We start from the raw sequence: 23,142 nt of genomic DNA, 5'->3' as shown, positions 1-23,142 counted from the left end.
ATTGAGATTACTTATAAAAATACTTTTTGATTTAAAAAAAATATATATATATATAAAGACTTTACGGTTTCTTTATATATTTATAAACATAGCTATTTTTTATGCAAAGGACAAGTCTCTTACAATACTGTCATTTGACCACGAATAAATAAATTACAGCATTTGTTCCAGTATTCACACAACTCTTTAATAAAAGAAAATAAAAGAAAGTGTGTACAGATATATTTAGACGAGCCTTGCAAATTGTTCTGCTTGCCTTATATACAGCGAAGAGTAAGGTCTTAGATAAAGAAATATCTATGATTATGTATCAACATGCGTAACTGAAGACCACACCACAACAAAAATAAGCGTGAACATACGCCTACATAAATGCAGAAAGCTCCTCTGCCTGACAGAGAGAGCCCTTTGGCTCTCAGCCAAAATCGACTCCTCCACCACAACTCCGCAGATCATCTCTCGCCTATTTTATGTAATCTGAAGCTAGTTACTTCAGCACTTTTATCGGCTGAGGACAAGATTACAGCGCTAACTAACGCCAGCCTATAATTTACGACCTGGTGGGTGCGTTCCTCGCTAACGAAATAGCTGGTGGCTGGCTTGGTTTGCTTAAGCTTCGTTTTCAATGGAAGGGAATTAAAATTATTTGGTTTGGTTTGTTTACTTTTCGTTTTCAATTGAAGGGAATTAAAATTATTTTCCTTTGTTTCCGTCCTCAAAATAGGTCATCTGCTGGACGCCTTCATCAGGGTATAAAACTGGGTATTACCTTGGGTATATGAACTAAAATATTCATAATAAGTACATCGTGTGAAGTTTGGCAAATAGAGCCGATTACAAAAATAACTCTTAACCAATATATCTTAAAAGATCTATATAAGAAAAAGTTAAACTTAAGATACGAAATACTACCAAATATCAACCCTAGTTTCATTATTTACACTATACAATATGTTGGGCAAAGATAATATATCTCGTCTCATTATAAGTACAAAAAGATTGAAACTTCATTAAAACAAAGGGCAAAAGATTCATTTGTAGGAACAATTCTACGAAATATCAAGGGTGAGAATTCAGAATGGCTTTCAGATTGCAAGTTTAGATGTGATATCCCAACAGTGTTCTTAGACAGTGATGATAACATGAAACTCTCTCTCTCTCTCTCTCTCTCTCTCTCTCTCTCTCTCTCTCTCTGGTGCTTGCTTGACTCTATTTCATCTCTCTCGCATAAGTATGGAGAAAGACTAAAAAATGAATATATAAAAAGGAGATATTTTTTATATTCCCGATGAAAATATTGTTGCAATGAGTTAACACCAAGTCACACATTATTTTGGGCTTTCATCTCTCTCTCTCTCTCTCTCTCTCTCTCTCTCTCTCTCTCTCTCTCTCTCGGTGCTTACTTGACTATCTCTCTCGCGTAAGAAAATGAAAATATAAAAAGGAGATATTTTTTATATTTCCAATGGAAATATTGTTGTAATGAGTTAACACCAAGTCACACATTATTTTGGGCTCTCTCTCTCTCTCTCTCTCTCTCTCTCTCTCTCTCTCTCCTCTCTCTTCTCTCTCTCTGGTGCTTACTTGCCTTATACCTCCCGGCGTAAGTAAATGGGAAAAGACAAAAAATGAAAATATAAAAAAAAGGACATATTTTATATTTCAGATTGAAATATTGTTTGTAAGAGTTAAACAAGTCACACCATTATTTTGGGTCTCTCTCTCTCTCTCTCTCTCTCCTCTCTCTATCTCTCTCTCTCTCTCTCTCTCTCTCTCTTGGTGCTTACTTGCCTCTATCTCTCTCGCGTAAGTATGGTGAAAGACTAAAAAATGAAAATATAAAAAAAAGACATATTTTTTATATTTCAGATTGAAATATTGTTGTAATGAGTTAACACCAAGTCACACATTATTTTGGGCTCTCTCTCTCTCTCTCTCTCTCTCTCTCTCTCTCTCTCTCTCTCTCTCTCTCTCTCTCTCTCTCTCTCGATAATGAAACACACTGAATCTCTATGAAAGGGGGAATCCTGCTGCAAGAGCAAAGGTTGTGCAATCTCATCAGACCGAGTAGTTACAGGTGGATGCGTCTCATTGTACCCAGTATTTTCTTCTTGATTACAACTTGAGCAACCAAACTGTTTGCTCGCCCCGACTCTTCCTGTAATCTGGCGTTTGGTGGTTTATATTTACAGGACAGAAGGCAGTCAGTAATTTTCGGAAAGCGGTTCGTGCGGTTTGCTAAATACTCTTTTTTTTCTAAGTCTTCATTGCGATGCTTTTTTGGTGAGGACACCGTGTCTGAATGTATATTGATGCAGACTAAGTCTTGTGTATATTTAGTTTTTGCATATTATTATTATTATTGTTGTATGCTGGAAGTAAACCTCTTTTAAACATGTTTTATTAGGAGCAATTGCTGCCTCAACTGCGGTAATTTCATAAAGGTTCTCTATTTTTCTAATTATTGTTTTCTCAAAAACAATAATTAGAAAAATATAGAAGAACCTTTATAAAAACAAAGCAGCTGAGGCAGCAATTACTTTTAATCAAACATATTATTATTATTATTATTATTATTATTATTATTATTATTATTATTATTATTATTATTATTATTATTATTATTATTATTTTGTTCTAAGGGGTCCACAATAGTGTATAATTTAAAAACCCTTTACAAAGCTTTCGAACCCTTTCCTGGGTACATCTTCAGACCCCTCAGAACATTATATATACCCTCGTGATAGAGTTTTTCCCAATTATTATTATTATTGTTATTCAAAACATGAACCCCTATTCATATGGAACATGCTTCCAAAGAATATAATAGTGTTCATGAGGAAGAAAGTACGAGGAGGTAAAGGGAAAGTATGATAATATTTATTTTTTCAGCACGAAAGCTTTTTTTACTTTTTCCTTCAAGGGAAAAACGGGACTTTGACGGCGCATATAACCTGAGGTTACGAACAGAAATGTTTAGCGGAAACATCTATAACAGAAGGTGTCACAAGGCCAGAAGTTTCTAAATGTTTTAATGTATTATTTTTTTCCTTGCATTGACTCTAATTGTCAGGGTATAAAAGTTTTTGTAGATCACCGAAAGAAGTTTCGACTTCGGCCGTAAAAATTAATTCCAGCGGTGATGGTTTTTGGCTGGCGTCCATGATGGTGACAGCTTTCGCCTCTCTCTCTCTCTCTCTCTCTCTCTCTCTCTCTCTCTCTCTCTCTGGCAACAAACATTCATTCATTCCCTTTCTTTCTAATTCCTTCTTTATCTTCGTATGTTCGTTCGTTGGTTTTCCAGTTCAGAGTCAAAGCAAAAAGAGAGAGGAATTTGACGCCTGAATTCGTGATCATATCTGCTTAAAATCACGAATATTCTGTCATACGTAACATAACTTCTCACACAACAGTGAGACGTGTTATTAACACATGTCGATAACTTATTGCCCACACATCACAAACAAGTTGCAAAACAAGCCAGCGACATATTAGTAGCTCTAATCAGTGTTTCGTACGATTAGACAGCATTTGCTTAAAAGTTACTCCGTTCACAGCTGTTGAGTTGTTTTCAATAATTTAGTGACATGTATGCGATAAGTCTCCGAAATGTGTTCATAATAATGCTTACTTCGTGTGGACTGTTCTTTACACTTTTATAGAATTTATACTTGTAATCAGATGAATCAAATATGCTTTGTGTCTTGCATTTGTTCTTTAGGTTTATAATATAAATCCTTCAATATTTAAAAAATAATATATTCACATATTTTGCATTTAAAAAAATGTTTCTACCCTGATTTCAAATCGTGTTCAATTGTGGATGAGAAACAGCAATAAATATCCCATTAATTACTCTTAATCCAGTAATTACCAGTAAAGCCAGAATACAAATTGCTCACTTGTAATTTATGCATCATGTCTGTCGAACTGTAAAGCTGAATTTACTTGTCATTACATGGGCATTGTTACGTAATTCAATTATTGACAAATGTTAAAAACAAGAAAAAAAATTTAATGGCACAGGTAAGAAGCTTAATGACGTATGAAAAATTCTCAATGACGTGTGTCAAAAAGCTTGTGACATAAAAAATGTTTTTGACAAAACTCAATATCACCAGCAAAAAACGAAAGCTTCCCCCTTCCCAAAAATAATAATAGTATTTTGTTTATTTCTTTGTGTCTTTCGCTATGGAAAAGTACTTCTTCCTTAGCCATGACTCACATATTATGAAGGTAGATTTGTCAAGGAAGTTCTTATTATTACTAAAATCTTCAACTGCTCCAAACTACTAACGTTACTGGTGCCTTTTGTAGGTTACCTCATTTGCTATGCAGGTCTTATGCACTGGGACCATGAACATGAATAATACAAGAGCCTTGCTTCAGCCCAGGGAAAGTATTCACGAAATAGAAAAATTATTTCCACCTTAAAAAAAAAGGCCGTTACATGAAAAAGCAAATTCTACCTTTTGGATATAAATATGAAATTATGCCTAGACGGAATCCCTGAAGAGGAATGTTCATGAATAATCAAAACAGGATGTATATAATGGTTCACTGCGATTTTCTTTCTCTCTAAGTTATTCGTGGGAATTCTTTTTTATATCTTTTGGTGGACTTTTGTTTGTGTGATTATCATCGTTCTTTTAATACTTGGTAAAAAAATTATTTTTGTTTTTTAGTCCATAATAAATAAGCTTTTCAGTCAGCTGTAGACTGTCATTAAGAGCTGGAATATTTACTTCTCCTTAATCCAAATATTGTGGTTAACCCACTGTGTGTCAGACACCATTGATGTAGTTATGTGTATTAAAAAGGAATGCAGAATCCACACTGGAAACTAAAACCATATATATCAAAAGAAAAGTTGTGAATATGAGACCTATTTGTTCGCTTAGAGCGTTGACTGGATTGAAATGAGTTACGTATATCTCTTTCTATAAAAGTATTCTATATATTACTATATTAACTTTACTTGCAGCGTGCAACGCAATAATATATAAAGATAATTATAGATTTTTATTGCGCCCTGTTGCAAGGTTAGCAGAAAGAAGAAAGAAGAGAGAGAGAGAGAGAGAGAGAGAGAGAGAGAGAGAGAGAGAGAGAGAGAGAGAGAGAGAGATCACTTTACTATAATCATCAGGGGGCGATCATTAGCAATGTTCTGATCCATCAACAGGATTTTTTTTTTCGTGACAGAGCGAATTAGACTCTAGATGCTATAAATATGACGTATCTGTTTCACTTATTAGGTCAATAATTTATGAGTATTTCCCGTTTAATTTTACGTACTAAGAATATTCCCTGCTTATTTTGCGTAGTGTCTACGTAAGTGTAATGTAAAAATTTGTACTTAACATTTCCATAACTGCTAGTAAAACCAGCATTTTTCGAGTAACTATTTTCTCTATTACGAGTGCCAGAAAGGTCCGGTGACTAATTTTACTATCTAAAATTACTAAAACCGCTTATTTACTACGTTTAAATATCAATGTATACATTTATTAACCTAAAAAAAATCGTTTTTATCATATCAGTTTAGTTTGGTGGAGGTGCGACTCCAGTTTAGCTTAGTCTGTCATGACAACGGTAGCCAAGCTTTGCCCATTTTCTCTGAACGAATCCGTTTTCTATAACGAAAGTCTAAGTAGATGGAGGACTCCTATAATCCTCTTACTCCACTGTGATGACAGTGTTTGTAAAAATACTTATATTTTAGACTAAAAAAAATATCTAGAGTGAAATCGACAAACTTTTCACAGTTCAATGAATGAACGAAAGAGTAGAAAAATAATTAGACTGATATTAACCGGATTTCTACCATGATGGCTAGTTCTAATTATGTATATTGAGAGAGAGAGAGAGAGAGAGAGAGAGAGAGAGAGAGAGAGAGAGAGCGAGCATAATGATGCTCTTATTGCTGCGTGTATTATTCAAGAGACAGACACATAAACAGAGAAACACAGACAGACAGACAGAGACAGAGCATAATGACACTCATTTGCTACGTGCATTATTCAGGAACCACATTATGATGAAATACCTCTTTCATGTAACCCTTAATTAGTCAAGAACCCTAATCACTGCGAATTGAGCAACCTACACCGTACCTGCAGATCATTGTTGCAGGTAATTGAGAGTAGTCATCAGTAACTACAACTGTTTACATTAATAATATATGAATTAAAACTTTCTCATTGTCATATCGTTGCAAGGGATGAGATTATCAAAAAGCTACTCCATTAGAGTTGTTGTTAAGTTATTAAAATCCGTTTAATTAGGACGTTCGTGCTTATGCAGAGCAAATGAAATATTAATTATTATATCCTAATTCATAAAATATCCAACATTTTCCCACTTCCCCTCCCCCCCCCAAAAAAAAAAAAACAATAATAATAATAATCCAAAGAATCCTCATAATCACATGAGTTAATAAAATAAAATGGAAAAGTAAATCCACAATAATATGTCTGTTTGATCTTGTTATTTAAAATACAAAGCAGAAAGCTTTCGATGACCTGCACGGTCCTCCTTGTCAATCTCCTTGTCAAGGAGGACCGTGCAGGTCTTCGAAAGCTTTCTGCTTTGTATTTTAAATAACAAGATCAAACAGACATATTATTGTGGATTTACTTTTCCAATAATAATTAATAATAATAATAATAATAATAATAATAATAATAATAATAATAATAATAATAATAATAATAATAATAATAATAATTTCTTTCCATCAGCAATGATGGAAAGAAATGAAGGAATAAACGACAACGAAGTAAATGGAACCTCTGGCAACAGAGGAGCTTCGTCCGGCAACCAGGTATTCAACCCAATTGAAGGGGAAGACGGTCAGGTACTTGGAGGTCGTCATCCAGCAACTGATCACCACAACGACAGTAATCAACAGCCTGAGATTGGAGCTACAGAAGCAAAAAGGAAGAAATGGACAAGAGAAGAAAATAAGGAAATATGGAGATGCTACATCAGAAGCAACCCGACGGAGAGAGGATATAGAAGAAGATTGGTCAACATCTGGAATGAGAGGAATAACACCCCCCAAACAGAGCAGAGGCTGGCAGACCAAGTAAGGAACATAAAGAAAAAAACTGGCTCTCCCCAACTTATAAAGAAAAAGAACTGGCTCTCCCCAACAGAAAGAGAAGAACTGGAAAGGGAAATGTCACACGACAACGAATTACACGAAGACGAACTGAGAGACGATGCCACAGAAGACGACAGGGAGGATGAGGTATCAAACAACGACACACGAAGAAACACCGACGAAGTAACAGACAGGACGGAATTGGGTAGAAAAGATTAGACAATGGATGGAGCCAGATACAGAGAGAACAAAGATCCCCTCCATGAAAGCCTACAACACCAAGAAATTAAGGGAGAAAACAAGTGAGGTCAATGAAATAATGGGCATAATACACACCACCAGTATCACAGAAACAAATACTTGACATATGCAGGAGCAAGATTAGTAGCAGAACTGATGGGGATTCGAACACCAACACCACCAGCACAACCAACCCACAGAAACCAAAACAGCAACCTCCTTGGAAAAGGCGCCTGGAAAAGCATTTCATGGTGATGAGATCTGACTTGAGTAAACTGAAAGAGATGGCAGAAAAAGGCGAGGAGCAAGAAACAAGGGAGGAACTCAACGAGAAATACAAAGTACAAGAGAGGGGACTAAACAACACAATAGAAGATGTAAAACAGAGGCTTAAGGCCAAAGCACATAAGATCCAACGGTACATGAACAGAAATAAGGGATACCAACAGAACAAACTATTCCGAACCAACCAGAAAAGACTATACAGCCACTTAAGAGGGGAAGACAACCACCCAGAAATTCCTGAAGCCGAACCAAGTAAGAGACTCTGGGAAAACATATGGAGCAATCCGGTATCACACAACAAACATGCAACATGGCTCCAGGAAGTCAAGGAAGAAGAAACAGGGAGAATAAAACAAAGATTCACAGAGATCACGACAGACACAGCCAGACACCAACTAAAGAAAATTCCAAACTGGAAAGCCCCAGGTCCAGATGAAGTCCATGGATACTGGCTCAAAAACTTCAAGGCCCTACACCCACGAATAGCAGAACAACTCCAGCATTGTATCTCAAATCATCATGCACCCAAATGGATGACCACAGGAAGAACATCCTTAGTACAAAAAGACAAGAGTAAGGGAAATATAGCCAGTAACTACAGGCCTATCACCTGCCTACCAATAATGTGGAAGTTACTAACAGGTATCATCAGTGAAAGGCTATACAACTACCTAGAGGAGACAAACACCATCCCCCACCAACAGAAAGGCTGCAGAAGGAAAGTGTAGGGGCACAAAAGACCAGCTCCTGATAGACAAAATGGTAATGAAGAACAGTAGGAGAAGGAAAACCAACCTAAGCATGGCATGGATAGAATATAAGAAAGCCTTCGACATGATACCACACACATGGCTAATAGAATGCCTGAAAATATATGGGGCAGAGGAAAACACCATCAGCTTCCTCAAAAATACAATGCGCAACTGGAATACAATACTTACAAGCTCTGGAATAAGACTAGCAGAGGTTAATATCAGGAGAGGGATCTTCCCTGTCCCCACTACTCTTCGTAGTAGCCATGATTCCCATGACAAAAGTACTACAGAAGATGGATGCCGGGTACCAACTCAAGAAAAGAGGCAACAGAATCAACCATCTGATGTTCATGGACGACATCAAGCTGTATGGTAAGAGCATCAAGGAAATAGATACCCTAATCCAGACTGTAAGGATTGTATCTGGGGACATCAGGATGGAGTTTGGAATAGAAAATGCGCCTTAGTCAACATACAAAAAGGCAAAGTAACGAGAACTGAAGGGATAAAGCTACCAGATGGGAGCAACATCAAACACATAGATGAGACAGGATACAAATACCTGGGAATAATGGAAGGAGGGGATATAAAACACCAAGAGATGAAGGACACGATCAGGAAAGAATATATGCAGACTCAAGGCGATACTCAAGTCAAAACTCAACGCCGGAAATATGATAAAAGCCATAAACACATGGGGCAGTGCCAGTAATCAGATACAGCGCAGGAATAGTGGAATGGACGAAGGCAGAACTCCGCAGCATAGATCAGAAAACCTAGGGGAAACATATGACAATACACAAAGCACTACACCCAAGAGCAAATACGGACAGACTATACATAACACGAAAGGAAGGAGGGAGAGGACTACTAAGTATAGAGGACTGCGTCAACATCGAAAACAGAGCACTGGGGCAATATCTGAAAACCAGTGAAGACGAGTGGCTAAAGAGTGCATGGGAAGAAGGACTAATAAAAGTAGACGAAGACCCAGAAATATACAGAGACAGGAGAATGACAGACAGAACAGAGGACTGGCACAACAAACCAATGCACGGACAATACATGAGACAGACTAAAGAACTAGCCAGCGATGACAATTGGCAATGGCTACTGAGGGGAGAGCTAAAGAAGGAAACTGAAGGAATGATAACAGCGGCACAAGATCAGGCCCTAAGAACCAGATATGTTCAAAGAACGATAGACGGAAATAACATCTCTCCCATATGTAGGAAGTGCAATACGAAAAATAAAACCATAAACCACATAGCAAGTGAATGCCCGGCACTTGCACAGAACCAGTACAAAAAGAGGCATGATTCAGTGGCAAAAGCCCTCCACCGGAGCCTGTGCAAGAAACATCAGCTACCTTGCAGTAATAAGTGGTACGAGCACCAACCTGAAGGAGTGATAGAAAACGATCAGGCAAAGATCCTCTGGGACTATGGTATCAGAACGGATAGGGTGATACGTGCAAATAGACCAGACGTGACGTCGATTGACCATGGGACACCAGATTTGAAGAGAAAGAGAAGGAAAAAATGGATAAGTATCAAGATCTGAAAATAGAAATAAGAAGGATATGGGATATGCCAGTGGAAATCGTACCCATAATCATAGGAGCACTAGGCACGATCCCAAGATCCCTGAAAAGGAATCTAGAAAAACTAGACGCTGAAGTAGCTCCAGGACTCATGCAGAAGAGTGTGATCCTAGAAACGGCACACATAGTAAGAAAAGTGATGGACTCCTAAGGAGGCAGGATGCAACCCGGAACCCCACACTATAAATACCACCCAGTCGAATTGGAGGACTGTGATAGAGCAAAAATAATAATAATAATAATAATAATATAATAATAATATAATATCAATAATAATAATAATAATAATAATAATAATAATAATAATAATAATAATAATAATAATAATATGCATGGAAATTCTAGGAGAGAAAACATAATTTTCTTTCCCATATTTAGGTCAGCTATACGCATTTCTCAAAGACCACATAATTAAATAAAAAATAAAAGGCCTCAAGCTTTAGCTCCAGTCAAATCAAAACTCAGCTTTGAACTTCATATTAAATATGAGAAAATAATTGAATTTTAGTCTTGATTTACTGGAGAATATAACGATAATACAAGATAGAATTCCTTACTAAATAATAAATGTAATTCTGTACCACACATGGTATGAGCAATAGAACACAAAGTTTTAATAGGTCACAAATATACCTAAAATATAGCATACTGAAAATGAAAGATCGTATTATTATTATTATTATTATTATTATTATTATTATTATTATTATTATTATTATTATTATTATTATTATTATTATATTTCCATGTAATACTCTTCGCCACCACATTATTATTGGACAAAAATTGCCAATGATTAAACAATTATAAAAAGTTTGAGAGGTAGTGAAATAAAGTGTGATACACCCGTAGAGTTAAGGGGAATATGTGAAGTCGTGAAATGTTGTGCAATAAACCAGTAGAGTTCAATGTCTACAAGAAGCTGCGCACATAATGTTAAACATTGGCCATTTGCTGTCCAGTATTAACTTAGAAGAGAAAAGAATTATGCAGAAAGGTGAGAAGACAGACTGTGAAATTAACTGTAATGATGCAGCATTCTACTTAACAAGAACTATTAATATTAATAATTCTGAGAAAGCATTTATTACTACGTATATCACTCTGAGAAATACAATTGACGTCATTCTTCACTAAATATGCAAAAACCATACATTAAGAATTAGACTTAAAAAGAGCAAACTCCTAAGCGATATTTGATGGGGGATTCTCTTAGGTTCCTTTTTACAGACCTCCTCTTATTTTTCATTTCACGGATATTAACTTTACATTTAATTAGATGTATTTTTTTAAAAGTTGAAATGAACAAAATGTATATTTGAAAATCATACTTACGGGGAACGTACATATACGAATCGGGTATTTTTTAAATGAAAACCCCGAGTTTTCGCGAGAATTTTATTAATTTAATTTAGTGTGTACTCTCCTGAACAGGGATTTCAATGTTCTTCCTTGGCTTCAAACTGATTACTCTTGACGTGGTATTCTACTGAATTGAATTTACTGAGGACTCTTACCCAGATTTTTCTTTTTAAATCTTTGCACAGCTTAGGTAAATACACACACATATACATACATACATATATATGGCATACATATACACAGATTTCCTAAGATTCAGCCTCCCTATTTTCACGAATTTATTTCTGGTGAGACCACAGATAAGTAAGAGACAGGGTCTTCCTGTTGATCCTTATTCAGGTGTCGTTTATTCATTGGCCTGTTCGCTGTTTAGTCTGAGAGAGGAGGGAGACAGTTCCCCTTAGGGGCAGAAACAGAATTCTAAAACACAGGGGTCTTCCAAGGAACCCAATTTCCCCTGAATTCTAACATATTCAGCTTTGAGAGAACAGTATTTAAAGTAGGGTAACTCTTTTGTTGACAAGGATTTCCCGGCCTGTCTTATTTCTTTAAAAAATGGGTTGACTTTTACAGCCCTACGTTTTTTGTGTATTAGGAAAACTTAACCATTTTGTTTTTCTTCAAAAGCATTAGGATAGTTTGCCGTAGGCGTACTCTGTTTGCTCATTTGTCTCAAAGTTGGTATTATAAAAATTTATGGGTTTTCCAGTTTTGTCCCCTTCATTTTGCAGATTTAATTTTTATATGCTAGTTTCATTTATTTCTTCCTTAATTTTACTATATTTCTTAACATTCTATTTGTATTTATCTAAGTAAGGTATTCAATTTTCAGTGTGCTTGGGTGAGTGTGTGTGTGTGTGTGTGTGTGTGTGTCTGTGTGTGAGTGCATGCATGTGTGTGTGTGTCCAAGGGGATATATTTCAGATGATGAAATCTTCCACTCACATACACAATTAAAATTACAGGTACAGTTGCCTGTCCCAAAGTGATCCCTTCCTCCCTCACTCGAACTTAGTACAATTTCATGACTTGACTAATGAGGGGTTGGATGTTGAGGTCAGGTATCGAGAAGATATGGATTTAGACCCTCTCGAGATGGGGTACTGGATTTAGCAGAGAAGTACAGTCAACCAAGTTTTGATTAGGGACCACAAGATGGTTGGATGAGACAAGTGCTGAGACATATAGAGTAGGCATAAGATGAGACTTGGGACATGGTATGTGACAATGATTTGGGTAAAGACTGGAAGTATCTATGAAATCCAAAAGTAAAAATATATGATGAGGTTTTGAGATAACTGTATTTCGAGGGACAATGGAAATTGGCCATACCATCTAGGAAGACCAAGAGTGCGCACAAGATGTATATATATATATTTTATATATATATATATATATATATATATATATAAATATAATATATACACTATATAATATATATATATATATATATTTATTTAATAATATATATATATATATAATATATATAATAATTAATTATATAATATATATATATATATACACATATATATATATATATATTATATATTATATATGTATATAATATATATATATATATATATATATATATCTATATATATAATATAAATAATATATATATATAAGAACTATATTTCAGAGACTGCTGCCTCTCTCTTCAGTCTCTGAAATATCATAGTACTTACTTTCTACATTTTTTTGGCGTTTTTATGGGCTCCTTTTATTAGATATATATAATAGATAGATAGATAGATAGAGAGAGAGAGAGAGAGAGAGAGAGAGAGAGAGAGAGAGAGAGAGAGAGAGAGAGACCCTTTCGCCATGGATAGCCCGAACATAAGAAGAAGCAACGCTTTAAAATCGGGAAAGTGGATCCGGCCAGCTAACTAAATCCACGCAGAGCCTCTCGCATATATTGCCTTCCCCCGGGCCTTGATATTACACCATTAATATGAAATGGAAACCAGCGCGTAATTCCATACCTGTGAACTCCTGAAAGATGAGTCATACAGAGGAATACTAGCTGGGGCGAGACGAACGAATTGCAAAATCAATACGACGGTTTTTTTTTATGGCGGTTTCAGGAGAAATCGTCTTTGTGCTTTGAGATGACTTTATTCGTTCTCTTTGTGAATGTCTTGTCTGCATTCTGCAGTCTTAATATTGTTCCGGATATGAATTTCTTTTTTTATATCCAGGACCAATTTTGGCGGTCGTTCGAGGAAAAAATTTGAAGATATCGCTTTGCTTTTTTTTCTAGAAAAATTCTCTTTTTAATACCAGACACTTGGAACCTCTTATATGCCCTCAATCCCAAGATCCAACATCAAAACCAAATGTAAAAAGTGCTACAACTTTTAATTTCATTCAATTCTTGGCAATGGTAGACACCTATTACATCTTTTGGCGTAATATGTGATATACTTTAAATCCTTCACAAAATCCTACTTAGATGCCAAAGTATTACAATTTTCTGTCAAATCTTACTATAATGGGCGTTATGTCTGTCCGTCCGTTTGTCATTCAATCATGGCCAAACGGCCGGTCCGATAGGCATGAAACTTGGCAGGGTTATAGTGGTGACCCATAAGATGGTTTATAATGGGGTTTCATCCTACATCCCGACCCCCGCCATTCCGAAGGGGGTGGGGGTGAGAAGGAATTCCCCGAAAAGGAGGTGGTTCTGCCCGTGAAACGGGACTGGTTATGCCCGTAGATTGCTATTACCTATAAGAATGAATCGTTGCATTGAATGGCACAAAGTCCTATGTTTCCTCTTAAATATCCTTTTTAAAAAAAATTAATTTCATTTACTGCCTTTTGTCCTCTGCCACGAATAAATCCTGATTATATTGCAAAGCTTTGTCTACATATTTCACTCACTTTAATAAAAATGGTAAAGGGAAATTAAATTGAAAGCATAACCTAAAAGGGAAGCAGTACACAAAACGGGCTTTTTTTTTTAACTGGCAAATTCAACTTATGAAAGCATGAAAGAACTGAATGAAAAATTCCCCCTGAATTCCAGCTCTCATAAATTCCTTAAGACCAGGAGAATTTGTCACCTGGGATTCATATCCGCAAATTCAGGCAGGAAATACTGGGTCGTGCATCTCGAATTCTTGTAGTCTAATAGGTGTGAAAGTGCAAAAGAGATCCTGGAAAAGAGTAAAAGAAAAAGTAAAGGAAAGAAAAAAGTAACAAAAATAGAAGGCTGAAAATATTGAAATCTGGAGAGGATATTATTTGAGGAAAATATTACAAATTAATCATGGTAATATATGTGAAAGTGCAAAGAGATACTAAAAAGAGTAATAGGAAAAGTAAAGGAAAGAAAAAAAAGTAATATAAATAGAAGGCCGAAAATATGCAAACCTAGAAAGGATATTATTTGAGGAAAATGTTACAAATTAACCATAGCTAAAAGGAAAGATGTATTCGCAAGCATCATTAAAATACTACAAGCTATGATAAACGAGCAGAAACCAGATTAATAATGAGAGAGAGAGAGAGAGAGAGAGAGAGAGAGAGAGAGAGAGAGAGAGAGAGAGAGAGAGAGAGAAATAATGTGTGACTTGGTGTTAACTCATTGCAACAATATTTTCATTGGAAATATAAAATATATCTCATTTTTATATATTCATTTTTTAGTCTTTCACCATACTGACACGAGAGAGATGAAATAGAGTCAAGCGAGAGAGAGAGACCTTACAGACCTTACAGACCTTACATCTTGTTCGGGTTGCCCCAGGTCCCTCAGTGTGAGGCACCTCTAATGTCTACCAGAGAGTTGCTAGTACATCTTCCGGTATATTTTGCATCTTCCAATCTTGGATGGTCTGGGATGCAGTTTAGATATTTGTCGAGCTTATTCTTAAACACATCTACGCTCACTCCTGATATATTCCTCAGATGAGCTGGCAACGCATTGAATAGACGCTGCATTATCGATGCTGGTGCGTAGTGGATTAATGTCCTGTGTGCTTTTCCTTATTTTTCCTGGTATAGTTTTGGGCACTATTAATCTACCTCTGCTTGCTCTTTCTGATATTTTTAGTTCCATGATATTTTCTGCTATTCCTTCTATCTGTTTCCATGCCTGAATTATCATGTAGCGTTCTCTTCTCCTTTCTAGACTATATAATTTTAAGAATTGTAGTCTTTCCCAGTAGTCTAGGTCCTTAACTTCTTCTATTCTAGCTGTAAAGGACCTTTGTACACTCTCTATTTGTGCAATATCCTTTTGATAGTGTGGGTACCATATCATATTGCAATATTCAAGTGGACTACGAACATATGTTTTATAAAGCATAATCATGTGTTCAGCTTTTCTTGTTTTGAAGTGCCGTAACAACATTCCCATTTTTGCTTTACATTTTGCCAACAGAGTTGCTATTTGATCATTGCATAACATGTTCCTATTCATCATCACACCAAGGTCTTTAACTGCTTCTTTATTTGTGATGGTCTCATTATTAGGTCCCTTATATGCATAGCTTTCTTTCTCTGTCTCCATAATTTATTGATTCAAATTTATCAGAGTTAAATACCATCCTATTTACCTCTGCCCAATCATATACTTTGTTAAGGTCTCTTTGTAGAGCGTTCCTATCTTCATCACAAGTAATTTCTCTACTTATTCTTGTGTCATCTGCGTAACTACTCACTACCGAATCCTTCACATTATTGTCTATGTCTTCAATCATAATAACAAACAGTATTGCAGCTAACACCGTACCTTGCGGCACACCGAAATTACCTTGACTTCATCCGATTTCTCGTCGTTTGCAATAACTATCTGTTTTCTGTTGTGTAAAAATTCTTTTAACCATCTTCCTACTTTATCCACGATATTGTGTTTCTAATTTTCTTCGCTAATATATTATGGTCTACTTTATCAAAAGCTTTTGCAAAGTCTAAATACCACATCTGTTTCATTTCCGCTTTTCATATTTTTGAATATGTTCTCACGGTGGACTAACAGTTGGGTTTGTGTACGTTTTCCGGTACGAAACCACGTTGTCCTTTATTAAACAAATTATTTTTTATTAAATGTTTCATAATATTTTTCTTCATTACCCTTTCATACACTTTCATAATATGTGATGTTAGACTCACAGGCCTATAATTACTTGCCTCTAGTCTTGATCCACTTTTGAAAGTAGGGGTAATATATGCTAATTTGTGCTCATCATAAATCTTGCCTGTATCTACACTTTGTCTTAATAATATTGCAAGTGGCTTTGCGATAGAATGAACTACTTTCTTTAACAAAATAGCAGGAATTCCATCAGGCCCTGCAGCAGCTCCATTTTTAATTTCATTAAATAGCCTGCACAATATCAGCTTCATTAATATCTATGTCAGCTAAATATTCACTATTTTCATCCTTACTTCTATATCATTATCTTCATTATCTATTCTAGGGGTGAATTCTCTCTTATATCGTTCTGCCAGTATGTTGCAAATTTCCTTTTTTTCATTCGTTAATCTCCCTTCAATTCTCAGAGGGCCTATTTCTATTCTTCTTTATTCATCTTCTTCGCATATGAGTATAATAGCTTGGGGTTTTGCTTGATATTTAATAGGGTTTTTTCTTCCAAGTCCCGTTTTTCATTTTCTTTTGATTGTATAATCTTTTGTTCTGCATTTTCTATCTTACTTTTTAGTTCTATAACTTTCCATGCATTTTTTTCTTTTGCAAGACCTTTTTTCCACTTTCTGATTTTCTGGAACAAGATCCTTCTGTCTCTTGGTATGCATGAATGATGTTTACTTTTCTTCTTCGGTATATATTTTTCCCACTATTTTCTCCAATATTTTATATAATATCTCCGTATTTACCCTTCTGTCATCACTTAATGAAGAAAATGTTATCCCAATCTTTGTTTAATTCTTCATTAATTTCTGACCATTTTTATATTTTTACTGTAGAAGTTGTATTTTCCCATATCCTTCCCACTTTTTCATTTCTTGCTTATCTCTATTTTCACTTGCTTTGGAATGAACTGTTAATTCTATGACATTATGGTCTGAAATATTCGCATTATAAACTATTATTTCTTTAACATAATTCATCTCGTTCACAAATACTAGGTCTAAAGTATTTTCCTTTCTTGTTGGCAGGTGATTTATTTGTTGAATGTTGTATTCTAGTAGCATATCTAATAGCTTTTTCAAAATTGCCTCTTATCTTCTGCACTACTATTACTCTCTTTTTATATGTATAAGTACAACCACAATCTCCTATTCGTTCTTTCCATTCTACGAAAGGAAAGTTGAAGTCACCAGATAGGAGAATAGTCCAGTCCTTGTGATTTCTACATATATCATCCAATTTTTCAATTATTAAGTCAAACTCTTTAGTATTAGGAGGTCTATATATTACTATGTTCATCAATTTTTCAGATTCAAATTCTACCGCTATTAGTTCACATTCTGAGTTACTATATTTCTCATATATTCCTTGTTTTTTGTCTTTCCCATATATTGCGGTTCCCCCTTGATTCCTATTTTTCTATCTGATCTATAAGTTGGAACCCTTTTATTTGATCATCATTCCCAGTCTCTTGGGAATACCAGGTTTCACTTATATTCATTATATCTATTTTTCTTTCATTTTGGGGTTAGTTCTTCTAAGTACTCTATTTTGCTTTTTGAGTTACTCGTAACTAAACCCTGCGCATTCATCACTATGATGGTTTGCGTGTTTCTCCTTCATTTAATACTGGTAGTAATAAGGATTTTCCCATGTCTCTTTCCTGTTCTGGTATGTTGTTCTTTTTTTCATTTCCAGAAATTCTGACATTAAAAAATCCAACTTTTCAATAATATTTGATCTTCCTTCATCATAATTATTCATTTTGTGTCTGAATCTGCAATTTTCTCCGTTTCTGCAATATCCTCTTGCATAATAAATACAGTTATCTCTTGAGTAGAATTTCGGAGCTGATGCTTTGAAATTTTTTGCTGACACCTCTGCATATCTCATTGGTGGTTTTGCTTTTCTCTTTTACCTGATATTCTTGATTTCTCTCTTTATTTGTTTCTTTCTTATTTTGGATTTTATTACTTGGTTGGTTATTTATTTGATTATGATTCATGGCTACAGGGTGCATATATTTGCATTTTTTGTCGAACTTACATCCTTTTCCTTCTTTTAGGTTTTTACATATTTTTGGATGCAGATCTCTGCAATCATCCCCATATCCATCTAAGTATGCACATTTACCATATATTTCATAGTTTTGACATATCTTAAGGATGTTTGTAGTAACATCTTTCTCCAAATCTGCAATTCCCTCTTTTCAAAAGGTTGCAGATTTTGTCTTTCTTGTCTATTTTTTCCTTTTTCTTTTCCCGTCATTGTATAGATCTGGGTAGAGCCTCTTCGGGATTTGCTTTTCTGTTGTCATATCGTAATTTATTTCTTCGTAGGTATGCTGCTTTATTGCCTCATATGTAGTATCAATGAGTATCTCTGCATCCATACTTTTATCTTGTTCTTTGTTTTCCTTATTTTTTTCTGTCATTTCATTTTTGTTTACTTCTCTTCCGTTTTCCTCTTCTTCTTTTTTTTCTTCTTCTTCCTCTTCCTCTTCTTCTTCATCCTCAACTATTTGTACATTCAATCTTGATTTAATAACATTGTCTATCCATGATAGACATGTTGAACAAAAAATTCTTGTATCTTTTCTCAAATCTTGTATTACCTCAGCACACTGTGGATGGGTCGGAATGTTGCATGCAGCACATTTTCTGATTAGGTTTTGTGGATTGACTATGCTATACCAAACCTTACACAGTTTGCATGCTTTTGGCATTCTTTTTCCTAATGCATCAATTAGGATATTCACAAGATTCACCTTATTCATTTTCTTTGTCGGAATATGTTGGTTTATGTATATTTTCTTTATGAGTCTCTTGACCACTTGGATTTTATTTGGAACTTCTTCAATTATTTTCAAGATGTTTTCATTAGATTTGTTCCAGTTTGAAGGATTATATCCTTCTAATATATCTATGAATGCTTTTGTATCTTTTTGGTTAGGACTGTTGCTGATTTCATAGATGAGAAATGCCAGTTCCCTTCCTGCTACCTCATCGTATTGCGAATCTGCTAGACACGCCAAATTACGCCACCTCTTCCCGCAGTTGGAACTTACTGCCATCTTGTTCTGATTTATAGTATTACACTTGATAAACTAACTTAGAAGACGCTTTATCCTACTATTTTCACACTAATCTTATCACCGATAGTTCACGAACACTTCTAGATATTTCTCAAATTCTAGTCGTATGTTAAACTTGTGATATCTGTTGATTAATCTGACTTCACGCGGGTACGACTCACCAAGCAAGAGAGAGAGAGAGAGAGAGAAATGCCTCTGATTAAAGAGATAAAACAACCGTGGCTCTTAAGAACTAATTAACTGCTGAAAAGACCCCGCCCACTTTAATTTAGCGATTGTCATCAGCGGGGTCTCTCTCTCTCTTCTTGGCTTGCATATGCCTCCATCAGTTCTTCTCTTAAGATTTTTCACTGAGGGGAGGACGCTGATAAAAGTGACAGACGGCGGGAGGCCGCAAAGTTCGTTTTCGTTCATGCACAGTAATTATATTTAGCTGGTGTATGTATGTATGTATGTATGTATGTATGTATGTATATACCTACGGTTTAAAAACTACTGTGTCAGATATACGTCAATTTTTATTACCTGTTGCGCAGGTGAAATTGCTCAATAATAATAATAATAATAATAATAATAATAATAATAATAAGACGGAATTTATCATTATTATTGTCCTTTACGCGTAACATGTCTAGTGTATTTTAACAAGTAAAAAACTGAATGTATGGCTAAATATGATTGATGCTGAAGGTTTCATCCTTCATACACGAGGTTTGTATAATAAAATTTAATGATGATGATAGTTTTATATCTATTTATAATTATTACAGCTTTCATACAAAGTAGGTTTTGCATTAGGTTTTATTTATATTTTCCATGCTTTCTCCTTTCCCTACTTACGGCTCTTTAAATGACTAGTCGAAAAACTAATTGTGGAAAATAAACTAAATTGAATAACAATGATCATATGTTGCCGGGTTCAGTCTCAAATGCAAGTCGAATTGACCCAACAACATTAAATCAAATGAAGCCATAACATTAGGATTATGAGTCAAAGTCAAATTCATATTTAAAGATTCTTTTGATTAACTTTAAATTTACAGTACATGAAAGTTTGGTGCTTGTTATATATGGTATATGTTAAACAACGTAACTATAGGTTATATAATAGATATATTTGATTATTCATACATTAACAGACTACTTATTTTGCAGGTGTTCCCTCCATCCCTGGTGGCTGCCAAGAAAATGGAGTTTAGCTAGGAGGAACTTTACACTGGCCACACCATGAATCGTCTACAATGTGAGAAGGAATACAGGTCCACCGTTGCAGCTTAGCAAGTCACGCCCAGAAGAGGAGAACCCATCTAATCATGGATTTTAATGAGACCTTCTCCGATCTGGAGGACCTGGTTCCTCTCAACTGCTCTTTCCTTCTGTACAATGGCACAGACAACTTCAGTGAGGAAAACTGCAGCCGGAGTCTGTTCACTGGCGAGGAGGCCGGGCTGAACACTATTCTAGTCGTCATCACTCAGATGTTTTACGCCATCACCTGCATTGCAGGTCTGTGTGGCAATACATTGGTTATCTACGTCGTGACGAGGTTCTCCAAGATGCAAACAGTAACCAATCTTTACATTCTAAATCTGGCAATTGCTGATGAGCTCTTTGTCATCGGCATACCATTCCTCATGACCACTTCTATGTTAGGCCACTGGCCTTTTGGATCTATCATGTGCAAGTTGTACATGATTACGACGTCTCTGAACCAATTCACCAGCTCGCTTTTCTTAACGGTTATGAGCGCTGACCGGTACATAGCAGTCTGCCATCCGATAAGTTCGCCAAAGTTTCGAACGCCGATGATTTCAAAACTTGTATCACTGACTGCTTGGACGCTCTCAGCCTTGATGATCGTTCCCGTCTTCATGTATTCGAACACCCTCGAGGACAACGGACTCGACAACTGCAACATGTTTTGGCCCGAAGGTAACGATGGTCTCAGAAGCGAAGTGGCTTTCATCCACTATTCCTTCGCCCTAGCTTTTGGAATCCCAGTCTTCTTCATCCTCATCTTCTATAGCTTAGTCCTTCACAAACTGAGGTCAGTTGGACCCAAAACCAAGTCCAAAGAGAAGAAGAAGTCGCGACAAAAGGTGACACGGATGGTGTTGACGGTCATCACAGTCTACGTCATATGCTGGCTTCCGTACTGGGTGCTACAGCTCAGCTTGATAGTCAGCACACCCAGACAGCTACATAAACCTTTCATGGTGGTTCTTTTCATGTTCTCTTCATGCCTCTCCTACATCAACTCGGCTCTCAACCCCATCTTGTACGCTTTCCTGAGTGAGAACTTCAAGAAGAGCTTCATGAAGGCTTGTACCTGCGCCACCAAGAGGGAGGTGAACCAAGCCTTGCGTCCGGAGAACTCGATGTTCCCGCTCCGCCAGAGAGGACCTTCTTCTAGAATAAGAACTCACATCAGGGACAGGGAATCCAATGAGGGCACCACTTCCCAAGGGGGCATGAGCAAAGAACAATCCACCGCCATGACGACCACCAGCGCAAAGGTCATTTCACATGCTGACGAACACTCCATCAGAAATGGGAGGTCCCCCGGTCCGCGGCTACCTGACCTAATTCAATGAGATGAGGAGGAGGCACCTACACTGGTTACTTCTTTATAACTGTGAAGGTGCCTGCGGGAGCTACGAGCTAGCAACCGGTCGTATTGATTTCCATAAACACGGGATTCAGTAACAATATATATATATAAACATATATATATATATAGTCACAATATATATATATATAATATATATATAATATATATATATATATTTATTTATATATATATATAATTCTATATATATAGGTTGCAGATATTTGTCAGCCTGTCAGAAAATTAAGAAAGCAGATAGAGGCCGCCAAAGTTTCTTAGTGTAAAGAAAAAGAATTTCTTATTACAAGTAAGCCGTGCGAGTTCATTAGCTCAACAATAAGTCTTGCAAGTGACATAAAGTTTGATAGACTTCAAACGTGCACGTATGTAATGTACATACAAATAAACACGTGCATGTACTATGTATTGTGACACTGCTACCTTTCTGCTGCCTGGCGTATTCCAGCGGACGATACAAACTGGAAATATATCTGTTCTTTGATACTGGATATAATGCATTATTCCTTTTCCACCGAAATGACCTCTTTTTATTTGAGGGATTAACATTTGGCCGAGGCTGAAAATATGCGTGGCATTCCACTCGACTACATTCATTTGTCTTTTTGTCTGGGCTCAGCCGGAATAGCACTGAATAGAATTCATGCCTGCGGACAAAGAGAACTAAATGCATTTAGGGTTTGCTTTGACGAATGGCGGCCGGAAGACAAAATGTGGGATGAGGTGAGACGTGGATTTATGAATTAGCTGACTGGCAATATATCAGTGCCAACCAGAACTTACTAATGCGAGGCGGCCCGAGTCTTTTCGTACCTTTTGAACTGTCTTGAGTTCTCGCAGTGCTTTTTGTCTTGATGAATTACAGAAGGCAACGATAGTGAAACAATAGTAAAAACTTGACATCTCCTTCATTCTTGAAGTGTCAGTGAAGAATAAGGGCTTTCAAAGTATTCGTGAAAGGTAAAAGAACAGCA

General features: G+C 36.0%; 1 protein-coding gene across 1 annotated transcript in view; it reads left to right on the top strand.

The window, feature by feature from the left end:
* Nucleotides 1-22,280, top strand: part of LOC135213180 (somatostatin receptor type 2-like) — a 28,396-nt gene extending 6,116 nt beyond the window's left edge. The window contains exon 2 of the mRNA XM_064247146.1: nt 20,698-22,280. Coding sequence (XP_064103216.1) covers nt 20,856-22,136 — 1,281 coding nt within the window. The 5' untranslated portion in view covers nt 20,698-20,855 and the 3' untranslated portion in view covers nt 22,137-22,280. The remainder of the gene's footprint in view (nt 1-20,697) is intronic.
* The last annotated feature ends 862 nt before the right edge of the window (nt 22,281-23,142 follow it).

This window comes from Macrobrachium nipponense, chromosome 42 (genome assembly GCF_015104395.2).
Source record: "Macrobrachium nipponense isolate FS-2020 chromosome 42, ASM1510439v2, whole genome shotgun sequence".
Lineage (NCBI taxonomy): Eukaryota > Metazoa > Arthropoda > Malacostraca > Decapoda > Palaemonidae > Macrobrachium > Macrobrachium nipponense.
The sequence above is the reverse complement of the archived record's forward strand: the minus strand, read 5'-3'. Positions and strand labels throughout refer to the sequence as shown.